A 17158-nucleotide genomic window follows, 5' to 3' on the forward strand; every position below is an offset into this window, starting at 1 on the left:
TAACAATGTTTCCTGAACAAACACAATATCGTATCTTAGAAAGACTGCCCTCACACCCGCTTTCCGAAAGCAGCTATGCCCCCGAGAGTTAGCACTTACAACTTTGCACTCCTGAGTTTTGGAATCCAGGTCTACCCCCTTTGGACATGGTGAGTGTGGAAGCCAGCCAGGCCCAGTTTGCTGGGACCTTATGAGGGTGGACCTGCCTCTGTCCATCTTGAGTCACTAAGCATTTTATGTTCTTTTTCTTATATTCCCCACCCCACCATTTATCCACAATATCCTCCATCAAATCATTCTTCCGTGCATAAAAACATTCGTACCCTCTTACCTGCAATTCCTCGTGATTGGCATAAACCAGTTTCTCAATAAGCTTTGCGTACAGATGGACTGCGCACTTCCCCACCATCCTTTTATCAAATAGATGGAAAAACCTAATGTCTGAAGCAGCCACAGCTCTCAGCTCTGTGATGGTAGAGAAAAGCTGCAGTACTCTGGCTCTATTCAAGGGCATATCCTTCTCCTCTTCTAATACTGATTCAGGAATCAGTGCTGAAGAAGACGATTCTGGGGTGTATGCGTTTCTTCCATGTTTAGGTGTCCCACGTTTACCCCGTTGCCTCTCCCACCATTGATCTTTCACATTCCTCAGTGTAGCCGGACTACCAGTTTCTGCTCTAGGCAGTATCATATTATCAGTGCTCTTATTGTTACCCACATCAGAAGCCTTACAGGTGCAGGCACAATTAGTAGAAAGCATATTTGCGACCCTACCAGTATTCCACCCTACAGAGTTTTCTGGTATCACCAGACCCCTCCTTTTCCCCGTTCTTCTTATTTATTATCAGTTTTTCCCCCAGCTACTACATTCACTGGGTCCACTGGGTAGAGATGCAGTTCAAATTGTGTCTCCTGCCTTTAGCCTCAATCCCTCCACCAGTCCCTTATGCCGACGTCTTCTGGGTGTCATCAGTTACAATTACGTTCTGATTTGCCACTCTATCTTTCCTAGTCTGCAATTTGATGGAATCTCTTTTAGCAGATGCATCAAAAATATTTCTCAAAAAGGTCTGCTTTTGCCTCAGGCCTTTGCAGTTCTTAGACTTTTTCATTGTCTCCCCTCCCTTCGATCTTATGGCACCAACTCCTCTCCGTTCTCCTGCACCAACACCCGTATGCTGGCCTCACTGTTCTCTGCATTCACAGACGTCTCCCTGTGTTGGATCGTATGAGCCACGTTTAACTGAGATGTTCGACCCTTGTTGCTAGTGCCCATATACTCTCCTCTCAATAAATGATCTTTTAGCTCCTTGAGAATAGTGGAGTTTGCTCTTACTTCCGGCACTACAGTATCAGACAAATGTATAAAAGACCGCAGAACCAGATTTAGAGCCACCAATGGATTCTCTCCACCTCTTAGGACCTCTTTCTTACTTGTCACCATGCAATGAGCTGGCGGAGGCGGGCAGGTACCATTGCAACCATTCTCATCCCTCGCCACATTAGTAGTCGGGAGAACGTCAGGATCGTCTGGTGCATAACTTACATCAGACTCTTCCCTATCCGGGGAGTTGAACATTCTCTGGAGGCACTAAACCTGGCAGTCAGGGAGGAAAGGCCCAATCTCTCGTCTTGCAGGCTAGTACATATGTCTTTGAAAGACATACTCACTCGTCTTTCCACATCCTGGAGAACCGGGCCTGATATTTCAATCTCTTCTACATAATCCGTAGCAGAGCCCGCCATAGATGAATCAGCCATATGATGGGCCAACTTTACAGCCTCGCTATATATTTTCCACTTGGCCAGGGCAAAGAATGCTTTAATCTTCCCCTGTTCGTCCCCTTTATGAATGAATACATTGCTTTCCATGTCTTCATCTAATGGCGTCTGCTCCGCGCTTTCAAGATTAAAACAATTTATTTTCATCTCTGTCATTTGGATTGCCCTGGGGCCTGATATTAATAGGCAATGCAAAGCAAGGATGGTCAGGTTGCAAACTAGTGACTAGTGCCTAGAGACTAGCCCACCACTAAGTCAACTAATTTTCTGAACACCCCTCACACCCATACACAGCCCCAACATCCTCACCACACCACTGCTGACAGAAACCCTCCAACTTGTTAGGCAAGTCACAGGATTATGGTTGAGCACCCTGTGTTGCGGTCTCCGGGCTCAGGGCCACTCCGCGTCTCTCACTACCAAGAGTATCAGCAGGTATGTATGCAGTGCTCGTCAGCTCTGCTCTCCACTCAGGAACTCGCATTTCGTCAACTCCACTCTCTGATCTCCACTTCCAGCTCACTGCACTGTTATCGGCAGAGAAGCTGGAGAGCAAAGGACCTTTCAACGTATATCGACATGCCAAGCCACACCTCTGACACTCGTAACACTAGTGAGGCCGCCTCCGTAACTTGATATGCTGGGGTACTGAATCCAGGGAGAGGACAGGCCAAAAAATACAAGACCCGACTCTGAAATAATCTGTTTCCAAAATGGAAATATGTCCATAGAGCACCAACTGGCCAAGCCGAAGCAGCATATCCAGGAGGGCCTCCAACTCTGAGACAACATAAATCACAAGAGACTCTGAGAGCCACCCTAAGTAGCAACAGCACAGAAACAAACCATCCTGATACCCCTGGGTATAACTGCGCATTATAAATAATAAACTAAACTAAACTAAACTATCCACCAACACAGGGGTTAATTTCCTCAAGTCCATCACAAAGAAGAGCGACCTGGACTCAGCACAGCTAAGCTGAACGTTAAGCAGAGATGGGAGATTCTACATGGATCAATGCATCTGACAACTCTACCTTAAGGGCCCTTAACAGTTCTAGATACTGTTCTGCCATGCAGCCCTGGGAGAGCCTAACAAAAGTGCAACAAACCTGATGAGTACTAAGTGCCAGAGTTATCCAAGGGGCCATAAAATCTACCTACATCACTTTGTAGATCCACCACAGAGGTGAATCCAGACACCAAACCCTGCTAAGAGTTCCCTGGGATACAGAGTCAAGTACCTGGAATTGGGTTGTGCCTGTCAATTCCTGTACAAACTCTGTCATTGCAAAATGAGATCCCCTTATTGGGCCGTTAGCATTGGGCACATGAGGTGTCTTACTAGCAGAAAAGTGAGAAACTCTAATATCAACGTGAAACCTCACAATTCAGCCTATCACCAGGATGGTGATCTTTTGAAGGGTGGAGTGTGTAACCAGCATGTTACACACGAGTCACTAAAGTTAAATGTGTGCCCAGTGTTCACCTTTTGTGTATTCATAAAATCCATGCCTGTTTCAACTTTCATTCTATCTAAGCACTTTGGTCCTCAGCATGCTGGTTTACTGCTCCACCCATTCCTGCTTCCAACAAGGTTTTGAACTTTGCTACTCATACCCTCTACAGTCTCCCATGAGACTCGGCCACCTCTCTGCACTGCCTTCATGTGGGGAGAAAATCCATGCAAAATGGCTACCTACTTTAATTCTTTCTATTGGAGTTTAAATGCATCCTTGGGCTAGCAGATCTATACCAAGGTTCTCCCTTGCACCTTATGCTCCTGAGCTCTCCTCAAACTAAACATCTCCCTTTGTCCACCCTTTTGTGCCTTTTCCTTCGCTCATTCGCCATCCTGGCTCCCCATCACTGCAAAGTCATGGCCCCAGAATGTCCTACACCCAGAAATCTAGGGCATTATAATATAGACTGGATTCTGGATCCCCTTCTCTCCCAGGAGGAACGTCAGAGTCTTAGAATGCTGTCAACCATCTCATGCTCCCCAACCACCATCACCATCAAAGTTGTCTTGTCACCACTTACGGTTCGCAGCTTCTGGAGACTCCACAAGCAATCTCAATGCATTAACTACTATATCATGAATTCATACAGGTTTGTAAAGTGCCTCACAATCGGACTGCTCGAGCTATCAATATGCCCATTGGAGAAGCACTTTTCAATTTCAATAAATGTGTACAAAGTACCCCAGAGCACAGAGCAAAGTGGGTGCTTAGAGAAGGGAAACACCCTGCTCCAACATGAAAGACCCTGCCTTTCCTGCACTGGGACCCAGACAATACAGGGTGATCTGACGAGCAGTTCTAGCCCCATTGGGTGATATCTAGCTTTCTATTTTACAACAATAGCACAACTGGAAAGTAACATCTTGTCCCCTTATTCCCATTGTTTATTTGTTTATCTTTCCATTTCATAATAAAATAACTAGGTACAAATCAGTATGTGCACCACCTGGTAGAGGGCAGCCCAATCCAAATGCAAAGAGAACAATCACAGACATGTTTCAGCCTTATTGGACCTCATCAGTGCCTTCCAGCTTGAGTAGCTAAGAAATGACAACCTGCTTTTCGAATGTGAGAAAGGTTTGGCCTTGCCATGATTAGTGCATGCTGAACTGTGTCTCGAACACAGTTTACACATACATCTTGCTCCAGATGTAGCTTCTCCTGGTCAATACACCCCAGGCATGTTCTTGAAAATGTATTGAATACGAGTTGGCTCCCTATCTGACAGGTCAAAGCAAGGACACATAGTGAGTGTGCTAAATCAAAATATTGCTGCTTTGCAGGCTGAACTCATAGGTAATTTGAACTTGGAGGGTGATAACCAGGGACATTATATGAACAACTTCCTAAACTTGGATGGTATAACTAAATTAGCCATCTGGTCCTGAGGAAGGCTCAATTAATTGCGGGTTTGCCGAAACCTACATTGTCCCTTCATGAGAATTGACAGACAGTTGCAGAATTGAATTCATCAAGCAAACACTAATTCTTATGGGTGTAGATTTGGAATATTATGTAGCAGATAATTGTATGCATTTAGACTTATAAAATAAGGTGTGTGATTTGAATCTGTTTATAATTGTGCATGTGTTATATTTCTAATATGATGTTCGGTTCATAATTTGTATACTAGTCATACACATCAAAAGGCTTCTAATGTAATCTGGTTTAACTCCGAATATTGATTATGTTCATAATTGATGGAATATGTGTTTACATTTATATATTTAATAATCAAGCCAAAGAAGTTGTACGCTCCAGTCTCAATGATGTGTTATTTCATGTGTAAGAGTTCTGTATTTTTATCACTTGGTGTGTAGACATTCCCCAAAGGATCATGTGTTGCCTTTGACCTGCTTATGTTTCATACTGACTGATGTATATTTATTTTCTGTGTTTTAGGAGAGCCAGAGAGCTTCTGGAAAAGGGTCATTCGAATTGTGCGCCTGGTCCTAGCCGCCATCGTCCTAGTTGCTGGAATAGGCATGGTTCGCTGGCATTTTACATGAATGGTAAACTCTGAATTAACCACTCAATAATCTCCATAAAGGGGATAATGGATTATAGGATGTGATGTGGTGTCAGACAGCACAGGGATGGGGTTCCAGCATGTGTTCAACCTGAGGCTGAAGTGTGGGTGTGTACACAGTATGATGTTGAGCGGATATGCGTGTTGTTTATCACATTTTCCTAATTCCTGCAGAATTGTAGTTAGTGGGACTCATTACAAGGTTGGTGTTAAATCCTGCCGGTAGGGGGCGAGCTACCGCCGACCCCATAACAACGTTTCTGCCGACCGATATCCCGGTGCCACTGGGATATCATGAGCAGCGGCAGAACGGTAAATCACTCCATGGGAATGGGGACACTGAAGCAGCGTTGCTAACGGTGCCGGTGCTTCAGTTGAAACTCTGCAGGAAGGCGCCTGAACTCCCTGTAGGTCAGGCCTGCCTGGATTTCCATGCCCCTACTGGCAGACTCTTACAGCCTCATTACGAGGTTAGTGATAAAACCCCTCAGTAGGCAGCGGGCTACCACCAACCCCTTAACACTGTTTCCACCTCCCGATATCCAGTTGCTACCGGGATATCATGACCGGCGGCAGAATGGTAAATCCTTATTCGGGAATGGGGACATTGAAGCACCGGCACCGTTAGTAACGGTGCCGGTGCTCAGTGGAAAGCCTGCTGGTAGGGGCCTGAACTCCCGGCAGGTCAGGCCTGCTGGGATTACCGTGCCCCTGCCGGCAGATTCGTAGTTTTGGCACATTGCTATCGGCACCCTTATTTCCAGACCGCCAAACTTTAAATGAGGCCCAGTGTCTTTGGTGTTTTGATTTTTCAGTGTTGTATCAAGGGATGACCCAGCCCAACATATTTTCTGTTGTATTTTGGACAGCCACGCAATCCCAATTGAATGTAGAACTAGCATAATTGTTCCTTTGTATAAAAATGGGTCAAAATGATCCCTGTCCTCCTGCAGGCTTATTTAATTGATAAATAGATGACTTTAGCAAAAGGAAAGGTTTTTCTGTTTCCTTCCCACCTTGTTGATTGGGCAGAGCAAACCATTTACTAGTATAAACATAATGAGGTTTTAGAGAGGGTTAGGGACTGAATCACAATTTCTAAATATATATATATATTTGCGTTGTGCAGAATAAGTTTGTGGTGCCGGAGCGAAAGCACTTTTAGCTTTCATGGTCAGCGTTAAACAATGTAAATAGGGAATTGTTGTGGTCTAAACTCATAAAACTTGGGATAACACAAGATATTAGCTATTGTGATGGTTTCGCTTTTTAATTCTAATGCAAGAGTTAGATTTTGAGGCGGATGGTGAATTGACAAATGACTTTAGGATTACAAAAGGAGTATATCAGGGGTGCATTCTGATTTTTATACTAAATACTAATTCACTGATGCAATCTCTTGAGGAAGTCACATATTATATTCCTCAAATCTCATATAGCGCTTTTATATGCAGATGATGTAGTTTCAATAGCTAGGACTCTGCCGCTTTACAAAAGCTTTTCTCCACATTTACTCTTTATGAACGTGTTTCTGTGATGTGATACATTAAATCTGACATTCATCAGGCAAACAACTAAAATGAGGCATATCCTATCAGCTATATTTGCTGGAGTCGTATGGTACTGAATATTAATTAATGAAGAGTTTCGACTTTTAAGCTCTTCTGTTCATATATACGAGCCATGTTCTATGGTGCAAATTCTTATCGATGTAGAGTACTGTGAAAAAAGCATGAATGATAATGATTTTTTTTTTTATAATGATTACAAAGTCACATAAAAACACCCTAACCGAGGCTATAACTATAATCATTGCCGGAGAGCCGGAGTCAAAAAGTACCTTCAAAACTTGGACATTGGGAAAATCTCCTTGCGTTAGATTTATCTCCATATTAGATTAAACAATTCCCAACATGAACCTGTCAATACAAAATCGGATTGTTAATGGGACATGTGCCTCTCCAGACCTACATTAAAATGTAGCACATTTAGAAGCCATACTGACGTTCTTCAGAGAAGCGTATTACTTCTTCCACCATGAACCAGAGTTGTACTGCGGCTTCATAATCCCAATGTCCACCTGGTAGAATAACTGAGTTATATAATTCTACTCTCTGCAGCCCGCAATGGAGTTACTGTGGAGCACTTACATACAAACACATCTTACCTTTATGGAGCTTTTGGGTTCATTGATCAAAGGCCCAGGTTGTGCTGCCACATCATGATCCTGGGAGCAATACTTAGAGTGAATCTGCGTCATCAACAATGCACACAAGTGCTGTTATGAAGACCCTGCAAAAGAAGCTGACGCTATAATGTTACGAGTCAAAACACTTGGGTCCGCTAAGAAATGTGGCATAGATAGGACGGGGAGTTCTTACCCAAAATGTTACAGCTGCCAGGCATCATTCTGTGATGTCTATTCACGAAAGCAATATCCGGACATCGTCACAGAACCTATGGCATAAATATGCCTATGCCGTAGAGGGTTGCGTGATAGAACCACATAAATAAGCCACGATTAGAATGCAAAATGCAACAAGTGTCATGTGACGAGCGCCATGAAAGGGCAACCTTAACCCAGGACATTCGATTTGGTCCAGACTGGCCGTATAAGCCGTATTTAATGGTTGAGGAACAAGTTTTGTTCATCACATACATTTGGCCTTCACAGTTCTTTTAGTAACCTGAAGGGTACTCCTGTTAATGTTAAGTCAAGTTCAAAATCTACTTTTTGCAAAATAGTTAGTAGGAAAAGCGAAAGTATGTCTTAGATTCAATCAAGCATTGAGGAATACTGTAAACTTGCACCAGTTTCGGGGATAGCAAGCTATTTGCTTGTTATCAGAGATATATACCACCCTGTCCTATTAAGTCACCTAAGGCTAAACGCTTTTTCTCCCACACATGGAAAGTGGTGTCGCTGGAGGGAAAATGAAATGTCTTGTGTTTGTGAAACCGATGGAATGGAAACTCCTGTCCATGCAGCGTTATTTGGTGCTTTTTATGCTGTTCTTAGAAAGCAGTTTTTAGTTCCACTTTTTGGGGCAAGAGGCTTCAGTCAATGCAGACCTGAGTTTCTATATTTATTGTTCCTTCCTGATGTATCTGTGCTCTTGTGTTGCTAATTTTACTGCTGCTGTTTCAAAAGTCACAGTTAGTGGACCAGTTTTACTGATTTAACTTGCGTGCATGCCTTGTAATGTGGACCATGTTAATGAATGATCTGTAATTTCTTTTACATATAAGACTCTGAAGGGACTGTTCCTCCCGAGATAAAGTACTGATTGATTCAGATAGTCCTGGCTCTGAAAACCCAGCAGTGAGAGGATTGTGCAAGAGCCTCCAGGAAGGCTTGAGGGTATGGGACTGTCACTCCCGAGATAAAGTACTGATTGATTCAGATAGGCCTGGCTCTGAGTACTCAGCAGTGAGAGGATTGTGCAAGAGCCTCCAGGAAGGCTTGAGGGTATGGGACTGTCCCTCAGGAGATAAAGTACTGATTGATTCAGATAGGCCTGGCTCTGAGTACTCAGCAGTGAGAGGATTGTGCAAGAGCCTCCAGGAAGGCTTGAGGGTATGGGACTGTCCCTCAGGAGATAAAGTACTGATTGATTCAGATAGTCCTTGCTCTGAGAACCCAGCAGTAAGAGGATTGTGCAAGAGCCTCCAGGAAGGATTGAGGGTATGGGACTGTCCCTCCAGAGATAAAGTATTGATTGATTCAGATAATCCTGGCTCTGAGTACTGAGCAGTAAGAGGATTGTGCAAGAGCCTCCAGGAAGGATTGAGGGTATGGGACTGTCCCTTCAGAGATAAAGTACTGAATGATTCAGATAGGCCTGGCTCTGAGTACCCAGCAGTAAGAGGATTGTGCAGGAGCCTCCAGGAAGGATTGAGGGTATGGGACGGTCACTCAGGAGATAAAGTATTGATTGATTCAGATAGGCCTGGCTCTGAGTACTCAGCAGTAAGAGGATTGTGCAGGGGAGTCCAGGAAGGCTTGAGGGTATGGGACTGTCCCTCCCGAGATAAAGTATTGATTGATTCAGATAGGCCTGGCTCTGAGTACTCAGCAGTAAGAGGATTGTGCAAGAGCCTCCAGGAAGGATTGAGGGTATGGGACTGCCCCTCAGGAGATAAAGTACTGATTGATTCAGATAGGCCTGGCTCTGAGTACTCAGCAGTGAGAGGATTGTGCAAAAGCCTCCAGGAAGGATTGAGGGTATGGGACTGCCCCTCAGGAGATAAAGTACTGATTGATTCAGATAGGCCTGGCTCTGAGTACTCAGCAGTGAGATGATTGTGCAAGAGCCTCCAGGAAGGATTGAGGGTATGGGACTGTCACTCCCGAGATAAAGTACTGAATGATTCAGATAAGCCTGGCTCTGAGTACTCAGCAGTAAGAGGATTGTGCAGGGGAGTCCAGAAAGGCTTGAGGGTATGGGACTGTCCCTCCCGAGATAAAGTATTGATTGATTCAGATAGGCCTGGCTCTGAGTACTCAGCAGTAAGAGGATTGTGCAAGAGCCTCCAGGAAGGCTTGAGGGTATGAGACGGTCACTCCCGAGATAAAGTACTGATTGATTCAGATAGGCCTGGCTCTGAGTACTCAGCAGTGAGAGGATTGTGCAAGAGCCTCCAGGAAGGATTGAGGGTATGGGACTGTCACTCCCGAGATAAAGTACTGAATGATTCAGATAGGCCTGGCTCTGAGTACTGAGCAGTAAGAGGATTGTGCAAGAGCCTCCAGGAAGGCTTGAGGGTATGGGACTGTCACTCCCGAGATAAAGTACTGATTGATTCATATAGGCATGGCTCTGAGTACTCAGCAGTGAGAGGATTGTGCAAGAGCCCCCAGGAAGGCTTGAGGGGATGGGACTGTCCCTCAGGAGATAAAGTACTGATTGATTCAGATAGGCCTGGCTCTGAGTACTCAGCAGTGAGAGGATTGTGCAAGAGCCTCCAGGAAGGCTTGAGGGTATGGGACTGTCCCTCAGGAGATAAAGTACTGATTGATTCAGATAGTCCTTGCTCTGAGAACCCAGCAGTAAGAGGATTGTGCAAGAGCCTCCAGGAAGGATTGAGGGTATGGGACTGTCCCTCCAGAGATAAAGTATTGATTGATTCAGATAATCCTGGCTCTGAGTACTGAGCAGTAAGAGGATTGTGCAAGAGCCTCCAGGAAGGATTGAGGGTATGGGACTGTCCCTCCAGAGATAAAGTACTGAATAATTCAGATAGGCCTGGCTCTGAGTACCCAGCAGTAAGAGGATTGTGCAGGAGCCTCCAGGAAGGATTGAGGGTATGGGACGGTCACTCCCGAGATAAAGTATTGATTGATTCAGATAGGCCTGGCTCTGAGTACTCAGCAGTAAGAGGATTGTGCAGGGGAGTCCAGGAAGGCTTGAGGGTATGGGACTGTCCCTCCCGAGATAAAGTATTGATTGATTCAGATAGGCCAGGCTCTGAGTACTCAGCAGTAAGAGGATTGTGCAAGAGCCTCCAGGAAGGATTGAGGGTATGGGACTGCCCCTCAGGAGATAAAGTACTGATTGATTCAGATAGGCCTGGCTCTGAGTACTCAGCAGTGAGAGGATTGTGCAAGAGCCTCCAGGAAGGATTGAGGGTATGGGACTGCCCCTCAGGAGATAAAGTACTGATTGATTCAGATAGGCCTGGCTCTGAGTACTCAGCAGTGAGAGGATTGTGCAAGAGTCTCCAGGAAGGATTGAGGGTATGGGACTGTCACTCCCGAGATAAAGTACTGAATGATTCAGATAAGCCTGGCTCTGAGTACTCAGCAGTAAGAGGATTGTGCAGGGGAGTCCAGGAAGGCTTGAGGGTATGGGACTGTCCCTCCCGAGATAAAGTATTGATTGATTCAGATAGGCCTGGCTCAGAGTACTCAGCAGTAAGAGGATTGTGCAAGAGCCTCCAGGAAGGCTTGAGGGTATGAGACGGTCACTCCCGAGATAAAGTACTGATTGATTCAGATAGGCCTGGCTCTGAGTACTCAGCAGTGAGAGGATTGTGCAAGAGCCTCCAGGAAGGATTGAGGGTATGGGACTGTCACTCCCGAGATAAAGTACTGAATGATTCAGATAGGCCTGGCTCTGAGTACTGAGCAGTAAGAGGATTGTGCAAGAGCCTCCAGGAAGGCTTGAGGGTATGGGACTGTCACTCCCGAGATAAAGTACTGATTGATTCATATAGGCCTGGCTCTGAGTACTCAGCAGTGAGAGGATTGTGCAAGAGCCTCCAGGAAGGCTTGAGGGGATGGGACTGTCCCTCAGGAGATAAAGTACTGATTGATTCGGATAGGCCTGGCTCTGAGTACTCAGCAGTGAGAGGATTGTGCAAGAGCCTCCAGGAAGGCTTGAGGGTATGGGACTGTCCCTCAGGAGATAAAGTACTGATTGATTCAGATAGTCCTTGCTCTGAGAACCCAGCAGTAAGAGGATTGTGCAAGAGCCTCCAGGAAGGATTGAGGGTATGGGACTGTCCCTCCAGAGATAAAGTATTGATTGATTCAGATAATCCTGGCTCTGAGTACTGAGCAGTAAGAGGATTGTGCAAGAGCCTCCAGGAAGGATTGAGGGTATGGGACGGTCACTCCCGAGATAAAGTATTGATTGATTCAGATAGGCCTGGCTCTGAGTACTCAGCAGTAAGAGGATTGTGCAGCGGAGTCCAGGAAGGCTTGAGGGTATGGGACTGTCCCTCCCGAGATAAAGTATTGATTGATTCAGATAGGCCTGGCTCTGAGTACTCAGCAGTAAGAGGATTGTGCAAGAGCCTCCAGGAAGGATTGAGGGTATGGGACGGTCACTCCCGAGATAAAGTATTGATTGATTCAGATAGGCCTGGCTCTGAGTACTCAGCAGTAAGAGGATTGTGCAGCGGAGTCCAGGAAGGCTTGAGGGTATGGGACTGTCCCTCCCGAGATAAAGTATTGATTGATTCAGATAGGCCTGGCTCTGAGTACTCAGCAGTAAGAGGATTGTGCAAGAGCCTCCAGGAAGGATTGAGGGTATGGGACTGCCCCTCAGGAGATAAAGTACTGATTGATTCAGATAGGCCTGGCTCTGAGTACTCAGCAGTGAGAGGATTGTGCAAGAGCCTCCAGGAAGGATTGAGGGCATGGGACTGCCCCTCAGGAGATAAAGTACTGATTGATTCAGATAGGCCTGGCTCTGAGTACTCAGCAGTGAGAGGATTGTGCAAGAGCCTCCAGGAAGGATTGAGGGTATGGGACTGTCACTCCCGAGATAAAGTACTGAATGATTCAGATAAGCCTGGCTCTGAGTACTCAGCAGTAAGAGGATTGTGCAAGAGCCTCCAGGAAGGCTTGAGGGTATGAGACAGTCACTCCCGAGATAAAGTACTGATTGATTCAGATAGGCCTGGCTCTGAGTACTCAGCAGTGAGAGGATTGTGCAAGAGCCTCCAGGAAGGATTGAGGGTATGGGACTGTCACTCCCGAGATAAAGTACTGAATGATTCAGATAGGCCTGGCTCTGAGTACTGAGCAGTAAGAGGATTGTGCAAGAGCCTCCAGGAAGGCTTGAGGGTATGGGACTGTCACTCCCGAGATAAAGTACTGATTGATTCATATAGGCCTGGCTCTGAGTACTCAGCAGTGAGAGGATTGTGCAAGAGCCTCCAGGAAGGCTTGAGGGGATGGGACTGTCCCTCAGGAGATAAAGTACTGATTGATTCAGATAGGCCTGGCTCTGAGTACTCAGCAGTGAGAGGATTGTGCAAGAGCCTCCAGGAAGGCTTGAGGGTATGGGACTGTCCCTCAGGAGATAAAGTACTGATTGATTCAGATAGTCCTTGCTCTGAGAACCCAGCAGTAAGAGGATTGTGCAAGAGCCTCCAGGAAGGCTTGAGGGGATGGGACTGTCCCTCAGGAGATAAAGTACTGATTGATTCAGATAGACCTGGCTCTGAGTACTCAGCAGTGAGAGGATTGTGCAAGAGCCTCCAGGAAGGCTTGAGGGTATGGGACTGTCCCTCAGGAGATAAAGTACTGATTGATTCAGATAGTCCTTGCTCTGAGAACCCAGCAGTAAGAGGATTGTGCAAGAGCCTCCAGGAAGGATGAGGGTATGGGACTGTCCCTCCAGAGATAAAGTATTGATTGATTCAGATAGGCCTGGCTCTGAGTACTCAGCAGTAAGAGGATTATGCAAGAGCCTCCAGGAAGGATTGAGGGTATGGGACTGCCCCTCAGGAGATAAAGTACTGATTGATTCAGATAGGCCTGGCTCTGAGTACTCAGCAGTGAGAGGATTGTGCAAGAGCCTCCAGGAAGGATTGAGGGTATGGGACTGTCCCTCCAGAGATAAAGTACTGAATAATTCAGATAGGCCTGGCTCTGAGTACCCAGCAGTAAGAGGATTGTGCAGGAGCCTCCAGGAAGGATTGAGGGTATGGGACGGTCACTCCCGAGATAAAGTATTGATTGATTCAGATAGGCCTGGCTCTGAGTACTCAGCAGTAAGAGGATTGTACAGGGGAGTCCAGGAAGGCTTGAGGGTATGGGACTGTCCCTCCCGAGATAAAGTATTGATTGATTCAGATAGGCCTGGCTCTGAGTACTCAGCAGTAAGAGGATTATGCAAGAGCCTCCAGGAAGGATTGAGGGTATGGGACTGCCCCTCAGGAGATAAAGTACTGATTGATTCAGATAGGCCTGGCTCTGAGTACTCAGCAGTGAGAGGATTGTGCAAGAGCCTCCAGGAAGGATTGAGGGTATGGGACTGCCCCTCAGGAGATAAAGTACTTATTGATTCAGATAGGCCTGGCTCTGAGTACTCAGCAGTGAGAGGATTGTGCAAGAGCCTCCAGGAAGGATTGAGGGTATGGGACTGTCACTCCCGAGATAAAGTACTGAATGATTCAGATAAGCCTGGCTCTGAGTACTCAGCAGTAAGAGGATTGTGCAGGGGAGTCCAGGAAGGCTTGAGGGTATGGGACTGTCCCTCCCGAGATAAAGTATTGATTGATTCAGATAGGCCTGGCTCAGAGTACTCAGCAGTAAGAGGATTGTGCAAGAGCCTCCAGGAAGGCTTGAGGGTATGAGACGGTCACTCCCGAGATAAAGTAATGATTGATTCAGATAGGCCTGGCTCTGAGTACTCAGCAGTGAGAGGATTGTGCAAGAGCCTCCAGGAAGGATTGAGGGTATGGGACTGTCACTCCCGAGGTAAAGTACTGAATGATTCAGATAGGCCTGGCTCTGAGTACTGAGCAGTAAGAGGATTGTGCAAGAGCCTCCAGGAAGGCTTGAGGGGATGGGACTGTCCCTCAGGAGATAAAGTACTGATTGATTCAGATAGGCCTGGCTCTGAGTACTCAGCAGTGAGAGGATTGTGCAAGAGCCTCCAGGAAGGCTTGAGGGTATGGGACTGTCCCTCAGGAGATAAAGTACTGATTGATTCAGATAGTCCTTGCTCTGAGAACCCAGCAGTAAGAGGATTGTGCAAGAGCCTCCAGGAAGGATTGAGGGTATGGGACTGTCCTTCCAGAGATAAAGTATTGATTGATTCAGATAATCCTGGCTCTGAGTACTGAGCAGTAAGAGGATTGTGCAAGAGCCTCCAGGAAGGATTGAGGGTATGGGACTGTCCCTCCAGAGATAAAGTACTGAATAATTCAGATAGGCCTGGCTCTGAGTACCCAGCAGTAAGAGGATTGTGCAGGAGCCTCCAGGAAGGATTGAGGGTATGGGACGGTCACTCCCGAGATAAAGTATTGATTGATTCAGATAGGCCTGGCTCTGAGTACTCAGCAGTAAGAGGATTGTGCAGGGGAGTCCAGGAAGGTTTGAGGGTATGGGACTGTCCCTCCCGAGATAAAGTATTGATTGATTCAGATAGGCCTGGCTCTGAGTACTCAGCAGTAAGAGGATTGTGCAAGAGCCTCCGGGAAGGATTGAGGGTATGGGACTGCCCCTCAGGAGATAAAGTACTGATTGATTCAGATAGGCCTGGCTCTGAGTACTCAGCAGTGAGAGGATTGTGCAAGAGCCTCCAGGAAGGATTGAGGGTATGGGACTGCCCCTCAGGAGATAAAGTACTGATTGATTCAAATAGGCCTGGCTCTGAGTACTCAGCAGTGAGAGGATTGTGCAAGAGCCTCCAGGAAGGATTGAGGGTATGGGACTGTCACTCCCGAGATAAAGTACTGAATGATTCAGATAAGCCTGGCTCTGAGTACTCAGCAGTAAGAGGATTGTGCAGGGGAGTCCAGGAAGGCTTGAGGGTATGGGACTGTCCCTCCCGAGATAAAGTATTGATTGATTCAGATAGGCCTGGCTCTGAGTACTCAGCAGTAAGAGGATTGTGCAAGAGCCTCCAGGAAGGCTTGAGGGTATGAGACGGTCACTCCCGAGATAAAGTACTGATTGATTCAGATAGGCCTGGCTCTGAGTACTCAGCAGTGAGAGGATTGTGCAAGAGCCTCCAGGAAGGATTGAGGGTATGGGACTGTCACTCCCGAGATAAAGTACTGAATGATTCAGATAGGCCTGGCTCTGAGTACTGAGCAGTAAGAGGATTGTGCAAGAGCCTCCAGGAAGGCTTGAGGGTATGGGTCTGTCACTCCCGAGATAAAGTACTGATTGATTCATATAGGCCTGGCTCTGAGTACTCAGCAGTAAGAGGATTGTGCAAGAGCCTCCAGGAAGGATTGAGGGTATGGGACTGTCACTCCCGAGATAAAGTACTGAATGATTCAGATAGGCCTGGCTCTGAGTACTCAGCAGTAAGAGGATTGTGCAAGAGCCTCCAGGAAGGATTGAGGGTATGGGACTGTCCCTCCAGAGATAAAGTATTGATTGATTCAGATAATCCTGGCTCTGAGAACTCAGCAGTAAGAGGATTGTGCAATAGCCTCCAGGAAGGATTGAGGGTATGGGACTGTCACTCCCGAGATAAAGTACTGAATGATTCAGATAGGCCTGGCTCTGAGTACTGAGCAGTAAGAGGATTGTGCAAGAGCCTCCAGGAAGGCTTGAGGGTATGGGACTGTCACTCCGAGATAAAGTACTGATTGATTCATATAGGCCTGGCTCTGAGTACTCAGCAGTAAGAGGATTGTGCAAGAGCCTCCAGGAAGGATTGAGGGTATAGGACTGTCACTCCCGAGATAAAGTACTGAATGATTCAGATAGGCCTGGCTCTGAGTACTCAGCAGTAAGAGGATTGTGCAAGAGCCTCCAGGAAGGATTGAGGGTATGGGACTGTCCCTCCAGAGATAAAGTATTGATTGATTCAGATAGGCCTGGCTCTGAGAACTCAGCAGTAAGAGGATTGTGCAAGAGCCTCCAGGAAGGCTTGAGGGTATGAGACGGTCACTCCCGAGATAAAGTACTGAATGATTCAGATAGGCCTGGCTCTGAGTACTCAGCAGTAAGAGGATTGTGCAAGAGCCTCCAGGAAGGATTGAGGGTATGGGACTGTCCCTCAGGAGATAAAGTACTGATTGATTCGGATAGGCCTGGCTCTGAGTACTCAGCAGTGAGAGGATTGTGCAAGAGCCTCCAGGAAGGATTGAGGGTATGGGACGGTCACTCAGGAGATAAAGTATTGATTGATTCAGATAGGCCTGGCTCTGAGTACTCAGCAGTGAGAGGATTGTGCAAGAGCCTCCAGGAAGGATTGAGGGTATGGGACTGTCCCTCAGGAGATAAAGTACTGAATGATTCAGATAGGCCTGGCTCTGAGTACTAAGCAGTAAAAGGATTGTGCAAGAGCCTCCAGGAAGGCTTGAGGGTATGGGATGGTCACTCCCGAGATAAAGTACTGATTGATTC

At 46.5% G+C, this 17158-nt stretch overlaps 1 protein-coding gene across 1 annotated transcript in view; it reads left to right on the forward strand.

Annotated features, from left to right (window-relative positions):
• LOC138562543 (uncharacterized) overlaps positions 1-17158 on the forward strand; it is a 1073810-nt gene that overhangs the window by 1041749 nt on the left and 14903 nt on the right. Inside the window, exon 5 of the mRNA XM_069642783.1 lies at positions 5208-5317. Coding sequence (XP_069498884.1) covers positions 5208-5314 — 107 coding nt within the window. The 3' untranslated portion in view covers positions 5315-5317. The remainder of the gene's footprint in view (positions 1-5207; positions 5318-17158) is intronic.

The sequence above is a fragment of the Ambystoma mexicanum genome, unplaced genomic scaffold (assembly GCF_040938575.1).
Source record: "Ambystoma mexicanum isolate Mex_15411 unplaced genomic scaffold, UKY_AmexF1_1 Mex_scaf64, whole genome shotgun sequence".
In the NCBI taxonomy this organism is placed as follows: domain Eukaryota; kingdom Metazoa; phylum Chordata; class Amphibia; order Caudata; family Ambystomatidae; genus Ambystoma; species Ambystoma mexicanum.